Raw genomic sequence first — 9,496 nt, forward strand, 5'->3', positions numbered from 1 at the left:
TAAGAAGGAGAGTTGTCATGACATGGGTGTGTGTTATAGATGGGCGCGCTGTCTATCGGGAATGACGGTCAAGCACAGAGGCGTTTTGATGGAGATCTGACGTTCCTGGGTCGAATGCTGGCTCACCTGCCTGTGGACCTTCACTTGGGGAAGATGATCGTACTCGGCCACGTCTTTGGCTGTCTACAGGAATGTCTCATCATAGGTCAGAGTGCGTTGGGTTGCTGCTTTGTGTGTACTGTCATGTGAAAAAGTAACCCGCTGGGAATTTTATTTCAACTCATGACACTTTGGAGCAACCCTTCACATTTGTATATTTTTGTTCTGTGGAAAAAGCAACACCACAAACTGAGCAGTGTCTTTTTGTTTTGTGTAAATAATCAAGCATGTTATGTATGTAATTGCTCAATTCTTGAAATAATCGATAGTTGTAGCCCAATTGGAGAGTTCGATAAGCATCTTTTGGTCGGAACTTGGGCTGAATTTGGTGGGATGACCTGTCCTATGTAAATTGCCAGTGGTTTGGACTTTTCACAATTTGTAGATGATTTGTCCGATAGTGAAATATTGCACTTTGAATTCCTTGGAAATGGCTTTGTAACCCCTTCCAGTCTTGGGGACTTGGAGGGGTTCATATTCTGAGGGCAACTGACAGGTCTTTTGATCTTGGCATGATGAGTTACCACAAAACCATTTAAGACCAAACCAAAGCAAGTTTCTGACCTTTACAGAAGGAAGTTACTCAATCATTTGCACCTGGTTTGGTACCCCTGATTCTAATTTTAACCATTTTATAAAGGTTAGGGATATAAAATATTTTGCATAAATACAGAATTAAGTTTATTTTAATTGCACAAATTGTTTCAAAGTAATTGGGTTACCTTAAAAGTTGTTGAAATTTCACTCACGGACCTGCGTCCAAGTACGACTGTATGTGTAGGTGTGTAGGGTCAATACATCTCCATGTGTCTTTTTTAGCCGCCTCCCTGTCTCTGAAGAGTTTCTTTGCCATGCCCACCCTACAGCTGTTGGCAGGCTACAGGTGAGTCGGCATATGAAGATGCACACCTCTCTCTCTCAGCAAACGAGGGGCATTGTAACACTACAGTCCCTGCTCTCTGTTTCATGTTGGGGTGTTCAGGAGCAAGCTGTCCTTTGCCAACGGTGTTCCGAGTGATCACATAGCTTTCGTCAATGCGTTCAAGGCGTGGCACGCTTCCAGAAGCAAAGGAGAGTTGAGGCACCCAAAGGTTAGTATTCACATTTTGATATGTATGTAAACTTCCAATATGGATTTTCAATAGATGTGTATTTAATAAAGGAGGTACCTCAAGGCATAAATGCATCTACTGAAATGCACTCAGTAAGGTATGTTTTTTCTTTCCCAACTCCCAGGATGAACTGGAGTGGGGAAAGGAGAACTGCATCCAGATCAAGAGGATCAGAGAGGTTTAGAAACAAGCATCTTGCCTAACGCGCCAGTTGACCGCAGTCTCTGATGTCCTGACCTGATCCCATGTTTGTCTATGAACCCCAGGTGGCTGAGCTCTATGAGGATCTGAAGAAGCGAGTGTCACAGTTCAACATGCATGTTATTGAGAACCCAGAGCCCATGGACTACTCCAGCATTTATAAGCAGCTTTTCATCCTGCAGGTGAGACAAAGGCTCGTACCATCATTCTGGAGCTGAATGGTTTCACAAAAAGAAAGTCATCTGCTGTACACATTGTGGAACTCATGTTCTACAGATCAAGATTTTGCTTCCACCTAATACCAGTCCCTACACCTGAAAATCTCTGCGCTATGGATGGGAACACCAAACAAACCAAAGTGTTTCTCAAAAAAAAACACCTGTTTCTGGGTTTGCTATTTTTCATAATTTATCTGAAGCAATCCCGGCATGTAGTCAGAGGCAGCTAGCTACCTAGCTTGAATTGGTGTTTAAAAATAGTTTTTTTTAATGGCTATTATTTGCATCCCCTTTGATTTAGAGACTTACTCAACTGAATGGGCAATACTCCTTGAATTGAATTAGAGTGAGGTTGTTGCTCAGCAAGAAATTGTCGTCAGATTAAATAGGCCTCCTTTGAGCATACAGAGCCAAATCAATGCTGTTTACCAACTTAGAGTGTATGATTATGATGCTATATTACCTATTCTAATGAGCTCTATACAGACTGCTAACACTGTAGGCCCTGCCTTTTATTCAGGTGGTTATAGCTGGCGCCTACTACCCCAACTACTTTGCCCAGGGGGAAATGGATGAGGAGCTAGCCTCCAAAGACCTGTCTGGCCATGATCCCAAAACAACCGTGCTGGTACGATGCCGTTTCTCCAAGTGATGGTGGGGGAGATAATGATACAGTTACATCGTATTGTCATATTGCCTTTGGCAATTTATAATTTTGACAATATCGCAATATTGTCTTTAATATTGTCTAGTTGGCTTTATTTGCAACAAAATATTACTTCAGAACGTTTACTATATATTTTGTTAATTGGGAACAAATTTGTTGAATTTTGAATCTAGAACAATTTGCCAATTACATTTTTCACCTGGACATAATGGATATTTTTTGGATCAGTGGCAAAAACTCGATTTCAATGTTGTATCATGGAAAAGGGGGTGAATATTTTTAAATGTCACGGTTAATAGATGAGGCCTCGCAAGTGTTTTCAGAATAAAAATAATATAATTCCAACCATGAAAAACTGACATTTGCAACTGCTTCAGAGAATATGCTATTAACAATCAGCTGATTGAACAAAGTGGCTATAATTTCACTACATTTAACAAGCATTGTATGATGTATTAACGTACTGACAAGCTCCATGACTGTCTGGTCTCAGGTGAGGAACCTGCCTCCCTACAGTTTCCTGTATTACAAGCAGCTGCAGTCTCTATTTCGCCAGTGTGGCCAGGTCAAGTCCATAGCCTTTGATGGATCAAGGTAATAAACTAATCAAACGTTAACTACATAACCAACTTCAACATGAATCCCCTTACCTGTTTCATAAATTCTACCTGAATGGTTGCTTACAGTATTGGTTCACAACTCTGATCTTTAAAACCTAGAGTGCTGATGTTTTTTCAGTTTAACCCTCTAATCAGGGACTTTTTTAGAGCTGGGAGAGCAGGAGAGTGAATTTAACTAACAGCTAGAGAAGAATCATCAGTAGTCCGGGTCTCCGGGCTCCATTTAGAACTACTGACCCACAGTTGATGAGACCGATCAACGGGATGTTTTGTGTGTTCAGAGGGCATGTGGAGTTCTACCGGACCGCTGCCAGGGGTTCAGTGGTGCTCCCAGAGGTGTCTCTGGCACTCTTCCTGGCCCATCAGAGACACCCCCTGGACCTGTTGGTGCACTCCAGTGACGAGGTGGAGGCTCGCTCTGGGGGCAGGATCGTCGGTCATCTGAGATACGCTCGGTAGGGAGACCGCATACGTCCTTCTTACTAATTATGCACTCTTCTCGGAGCTGGGGTTTGAACTCTCTCGTTTGCTACAAAATACTATAATCTTAATAGGTGTAACGTATAACCCCCGACCTTTCTAGGGACGTTTATTTAGTAAAGTAGAAACCTCTTCAGCGGGTGGAGGTGGCGTATGGTGTCTGGGTTTGAGATGTGTGGGCCCTAAGCGTACCTCGGCCCAGCCTGACTCCATGCTGCACCACTCCACACTAGGCCTTGATGTAAGCTGACGGGCTGGTACTCTGGTTGACCCTCCACAGGCATCACACGTCCACTGGGGACATTTGGGCAGAGCCAGACTCCTAACACACATTCAAAGACAAGGCTGTCATGAGAGTGAGTTACGTTGCTCTGGGTCATTGTCATAGACTCACTAAACACGCACTGTGTTTTGGTTTTAATTAAGAGCTCTTAACATTAACTCATTTAAATGTCATTATTTTCAAAACTCTTGTTTAAGGGGATGAGACCATCTTAATCGTCCAACATTTCGTTCATAATTTGTTAGACCCACACAAATCCCCCAGAAGACCTCCTGCTACTCAGACTGCCTCTTCCTTTGTAAGAGTCCTTTTTTAAACATTCAATATGCCTCTTAGCAGCCTGCTGAAAACTAGTTTTGATCATAGAATGATCGCTTTATTCAGGCTTTAAGTAACAAGGTTCAAAGCTTAAATTAGAATCATATTTTTGCCATCCAGACACATAATTGTAAATAGGCCTCGTTGATTTTTTTTTTCTTCACTTAAGATTTTTACACCTAACATTACTCTTCACAAGACTTGAAGAATAATGTTGCTAGGTAAGACGGGCCCTGAAAAAATATGTACATAGTCATATAACCAATACATTTATTACTGTCAGTAGGTTCTTCTGTACAGGTGTTTTAGAATCATATCTATGTTTTCTCTCAAAGTTAACAGTTGCAAAGCTTGTAGACTTTTCCAAGGTTTGTGCTATGTCATTGGAGTCCCCTAATGGGACACGAAGTGTCTTAGAGCTATGGTCATCCATTGAGGTTGGAAGCTTAAGAGAAAAGTTGGCTAAATTATTCGCTGGTGCCACAGTTGATTTGCAATGTAAGGTTCCTACCTGGGTTGTAAGTCTTTCTCATCTGACTGGAATTTTTTGTCATGGAAGTTTGAGTAGCCTGTAAATGCTCTTTAAAGTGTTCTTTTCACCACCTGTTTCTCTGTTTTGGTTAAGAAATTCTGTCAATAGGCTATAATTAGATTTCCAATATTATTTTTCTTGGATGTAATAAAATCCTCAATCCTGGTCCCTTGATTAAGCCTTTATTTCAAGTAAGAATATGTATTTTGCATTGCAGGTCTCCTTGACTGCCAGTGAGTTACTGTTTTCAGGATCATTGCCTTTGTCTGTTATGACACGCAAAACTGTGTAGTCTCCCACCATTACTGTCTAGTGGTCTTGGAAACTACTCAAATTGTCAAAAATGTATGCATTACCCTTTCTGTTCTGTGGTTTGCAGGGTGAATGTGGACTTTCAGAATAACTCTGTCTACCCAGTGGGGGTGTTGAGCAGTGCCATCGACCCAGACAAGCTGCCCACTAATCGTATCTTTGTGGTCAACGTCACAGAAGTTAGTCATCAAGCCAAGACTGTCCTTTCAGTTCTTGTTCTGGGAATTAATTGTCTTGGTCCCTTTCCTTCAGATTCATATTAAAAACCACAAGCATTTCCGTCCACCGTATGGTAGACACTGAGTCATCAGTGCCAGAGGTTACCACGGGTAACCCCTTCGTCACGGCTCCACAGGTGGTGGAAGTGGGTCACTTCTGGGGCTTCCAAGCAGACGAGGCCAGCATTGCGAAGCAGCGTAACCTGACATCGGAGATTAATTCTCGTGAGCTTTGTCCAATTCCTGCCTCCCTCTACCCAAACCTGCTGTGCCTGGCGCCTTTTTCTGAGGGCAATGAGCAGGGCCTCTACTACTATCGTGCCAAGGTCCTGCATGTCCGTGGCAGCTCCGTGGAGGTACAGGCTCATGCTCGCTGGCGTCCACTTTCATACGCATTGAACACAGATTATTTGACCGTTGCAGTTATTGTCATTTAGCGGTGTGAAGTATGTACCTTCTGAATGCACTAGGTGTTCTTCTTGGACTTTGGCAACACCAGCCTGGTGTCGTGCAGCTGTCTGAGGGAGCTACCGGCTGATATCATGGCCCACCAATTCCAGGTACATTTAGATTTATATATTTAAGAGGGAAATGGACGGTTGTGTCTCAATGTTAAGTATTAATTTATAATTTTCAAATACACTATTTTCGGGGGTTAGTTGTGGTTTATTTGCAGTGTACAAATAAACCACAACTTAAACCCCCCCCCCCCCCCCCCAGCTGACTGTAGTTTGCCCGGGTCAGATCGGGCAGAAATCTGTAGGCTTGAAGAGAACTAGGTAGAGCTTCAAAGTATTTTATTTAAGCGCCATGTCTTTGTGATCCATCCCTATTTGGGCCACATCTTTGCTAGAGATGAGAATGAATTCAGGACTATTGTAACTGCGATCTGCTCTGTGTCGACCTCCCAGGCCAAGGAGTTCCAGATCGCCGGGATGCTTCCCTCTGCTCAGTCTATGATCTCTGGGGACCAGTGGAGCAGCCGTGCACGCAACCAATTCATCACGCTGGTAAACGGCCGCTCGCTCCTCGTCTCACTGTTCTCCATCCTGCACGGAGTAATGCGGGTGGAGCTGCTCATCACCACGGACAGCGGCACCTCCAGCGTGGCTGACATCATGATACAGCAGGGACATGCCATCAGTGCTGAGGAGAGCTTTGAATCCAAGGTACCACGGAAAGAACCACAGACGGGCATACTTTCTGTTGAACACTGCGGATTCACGAGGTGTCATCCGTCCCTTTCAGGCGTTGTGTTCAGTGATGGCGTTCTGGTCGGGCTTGGCTGTTTACATAAATCCTTCGTTGCTGGCTGTCCAGCGGTGGGAACAGGGGGCGGGGCTGTGGCGCTGACAGTGCTGTGTGGTTCTGTGTGTCCTGCAGCAGAGCCACGATGTGCTGTTGTCTCTTTACAAAGACATGCAGGATGGCACCTTCACCCCCAACACTACCAGCAGCTCCTGGAACACCCGCAAGGAGGAGGAGAAGCAGCTCATCGACAGTCTGCTCCAGTCCTTCTCAAAGACTAGCCAGTCCTCTCTGAAAACCAAGGCAAGACCATAGGCCAAACTGCCGACTCACCACCAGATGGCATCGTTGTCATTCTGAATTCTGTCCAGAGGGTAGAGCCATTTTGGTGGTGTGTGAGCTGGTGTACATTTTGTTCTACAGTGTGTAAGTGGCTATGGGCCAGGGCCACGCCTTCCTGTCGGGAGTTCCTGGGATGCAATATTTGTCTGGGGAATGTCTTTCCTGTCATTTAACATGTAAAGCATGAATGTGAGTGACTGAGCGGTGTGTGAGTCTTCATGCTGAGTGTAGTCAATGGTGTTTCCCATAGGTTCCTGTGCACGGTCCATCCAGCCCTCACAAAGTCCACTTCCACAGCTTTAACAAAGCCACTCACTACAGGTTAGTCAGTGCCGGCTGAATCGGGTTGGGGGTTGGTGACACTACAGTATATCCCAATGCTAATGAATGTGTGCTAACTGCTTCCAGGTCGGTGCTCATAGAAAAAGACAGCATCAACTCGGTGGCATTAAACGAGAGGCCTCAGGACAGCCATCAGAGGATGCTGGTGGCTGGTTCCGTGTCTGTCAGTGCCAATGGTAACTGGAAAGGGATCTAGGATATAATAAGCACACTAGAATAAGGGTCAACTCTACCAGAAATGTTTGTATTTGTTATAACCATTTATTCATGTTTGTGCTGCTCTAGGCACATATATTCTACTGAGGGAGACCACACTAATGCCTCACATTCATGGCCTGCCAGCCCTCCTCACCATGCTCTTCTCCCCTGTCATAGAGCTACGGTCAGATAGTGTTCTTCTCAATGCATTCACGTTAAACAACTCCCTCCCATGTGGAATTATGGGCATTTGTTATTAAAGGGTGTTAACAGAAATAAACGTGTTTAAATGATGCATTTAGTTATGAACTTCTGTTCTGTTCTCTGCAGCACCAACGAGGACAGGACCAGCTACACTGGCGCCCTCTGTGGTCTGGGGTGGAATGTCCATTCTCGAGAAGCTGTCCTGCCTGAACGTGACATGGAGCTCTCCTTCGATGTCAGATTCGATGTAGAGGACATCACCGAGGTACCTGACAGCCATCAGTTCCTGCCTCGGACACGCTTCATGTCCTCATGTGTCACATGTTGGGAAACGCAAGCGTTTCCACGCATAACCAGGGTGTTTTCTGTTGGATCAGGTCAATGCGCTGCGTGGCGCCATCAACCGTCTGGTGTGCGAGGGGCCCAACGGCCCTTTGCACCTGGGGCCGGACAGGATCAACAGCCTGCAGAACGACTGCCGCGAACGCCTCATGAGGTTGTTTACGAAGTCCCCCCCACGAGCAGACGTTGTTCCGGTGTTCCATGAGGAACCCAACAAATGGAACCAGGTATGGCAGTTGGGTGGCCTAGTGTTCTGTCCCAGAGCCGCTCGCCGGACTCTGTCTTTCTGAAATGACCCCGAGGGAGGTGCTGCTGCCTCCCAGGATGAGGTTTAACAGACTCTGCTTAGGTTTGAGCAACTCTGTTTGTTTGTCTGCATCATCAATTCAAATATCAAATGTGTAAGCGAGCGTGAGAAAAAGGAATCCTAACCATAACCCTAAAATGGACAGTTGAAGTGCAGGCTGCTATGCAAACGTGTCTAATTTGCTTTAACGTTAACATTTTACTTCCAGTGACTTAGACATTCTGTGTAATGTAAATGTTTCCCCTTGCCATCTTAGGATTTACTCTGGCAACCTTTTGGTTACTGGTTACCTGCCGTAACCTTTTGACTAACTGCAGCCTCCTGACAATAAACCAATAGAGAAGCTTATATGTTAGTGTGATATTTGATTGGCTAATGTGGAAGAATGGGCCAGAGTTGCTTTAACATGGGTGGAATTTCTTAAACATCATGTTGTAAGGCATCAGTGTCTCCAATGCCAATATTAGGGCACCTTTGTCCTTTCAGCACTACAGTTAACCCTAATTGCTAGCAGGTTGTTGCTGACAATGAAAATGTGTTCTGTCATATTTACCTAGGCTAGTAATGGTAAGACAGGTGTATTGAATTCATGGTGTAAAGTTGTTTTTCCCAAATTCAATTGATCCATCCTCAGCTAAAGAACATGAAGCCTATGCTTTGTTAAAATTCCAAGTGTTAAAACCATTGTGACCATTTTGGTGGCGTGCAGGTGGATCCCAGTCAGAAGATGGAAATTGTCCAGAAGGAAGATAAAAAGAACAGAGCGGTCTTGTTCCAATTACACCCTGTCACACTACTCAACATGTGAGAAGTCATTCTGAACCAGCAGACAAAAACCACGGCATAGTTTCCTGTTTTCACTTGGTATTCATGTTTTGCCAAATGTTTGCTTATGGTATCCTTCTGGGGGGACAATGTGATGTTTTACTCATGGTCCTGATAGACAGTGCTCCTTGTGTCTGGTGTTATGTTAATGTCGTTCAGCTTTGCTGGTGCTGTGCTGGTGTAGTTATATTTTCCTTTTATCCTAATATTCATGCAATGATCTGCATTTTTTGTATAAATACATCTGACTTGAAGTCTGAAGGTTTTAGTTCCATACTGTACTTAATTTACTGTTTATTTGAATCTGTAAGGTGCTGCCATAGCGTCATCTTTCTGGTGTCTGATGTTTAACTAAATACATTTGCTTAGAACAAACTAGACCTGTCAGTCTCCATTCAAACTCAGGAATACTTTGTAATTGTCCTGAAAACCAAGTTACTCAAAATGAATGCATGCAGGATAGAAGGGGGTTCTGTAGCCGAAGGAATCTGTGTGTATTTATAGAATGCCATTTCAAATCCTTTTGGAGATTTTCCCAGTGTTGGATGTACCCTTACAAAACATTAAC

General features: G+C 44.3%; 1 protein-coding gene across 2 annotated transcripts in view; it reads left to right on the forward strand.

The window, feature by feature from the left end:
• The window catches only part of tdrd9 (tudor domain containing 9), a 19,699-nt gene extending 10,510 nt beyond the window's left edge, over positions 1-9,189 (forward strand). For both annotated transcript variants that reach the window (XM_020054170.3, XM_010878839.4), the window contains exons 15-33: positions 40-205; positions 979-1,042; positions 1,142-1,250; positions 1,396-1,449; positions 1,538-1,654; positions 2,211-2,318; positions 2,851-2,951; positions 3,259-3,432; positions 4,970-5,081; positions 5,258-5,476; positions 5,591-5,680; positions 6,032-6,289; positions 6,504-6,671; positions 6,961-7,031; positions 7,119-7,228; positions 7,338-7,434; positions 7,581-7,719; positions 7,832-8,023; positions 8,813-9,189. In XM_020054170.3, coding sequence (XP_019909729.1) covers positions 40-205; positions 979-1,042; positions 1,142-1,250; positions 1,396-1,449; positions 1,538-1,654; positions 2,211-2,318; positions 2,851-2,951; positions 3,259-3,432; positions 4,970-5,081; positions 5,258-5,476; positions 5,591-5,680; positions 6,032-6,289; positions 6,504-6,671; positions 6,961-7,031; positions 7,119-7,228; positions 7,338-7,434; positions 7,581-7,719; positions 7,832-8,023; positions 8,813-8,911 — 2,448 coding nt within the window. In that variant the 3' untranslated portion in view covers positions 8,912-9,189. The remainder of the gene's footprint in view (positions 1-39; positions 206-978; positions 1,043-1,141; positions 1,251-1,395; positions 1,450-1,537; positions 1,655-2,210; positions 2,319-2,850; positions 2,952-3,258; positions 3,433-4,969; positions 5,082-5,257; positions 5,477-5,590; positions 5,681-6,031; positions 6,290-6,503; positions 6,672-6,960; positions 7,032-7,118; positions 7,229-7,337; positions 7,435-7,580; positions 7,720-7,831; positions 8,024-8,812) is intronic.
• The last annotated feature ends 307 nt before the right edge of the window (positions 9,190-9,496 follow it).

This window comes from Esox lucius, chromosome 15, assembly GCF_011004845.1.
Source record: "Esox lucius isolate fEsoLuc1 chromosome 15, fEsoLuc1.pri, whole genome shotgun sequence".
In the NCBI taxonomy this organism is placed as follows: Eukaryota; Metazoa; Chordata; class Actinopteri; order Esociformes; family Esocidae; genus Esox; species Esox lucius.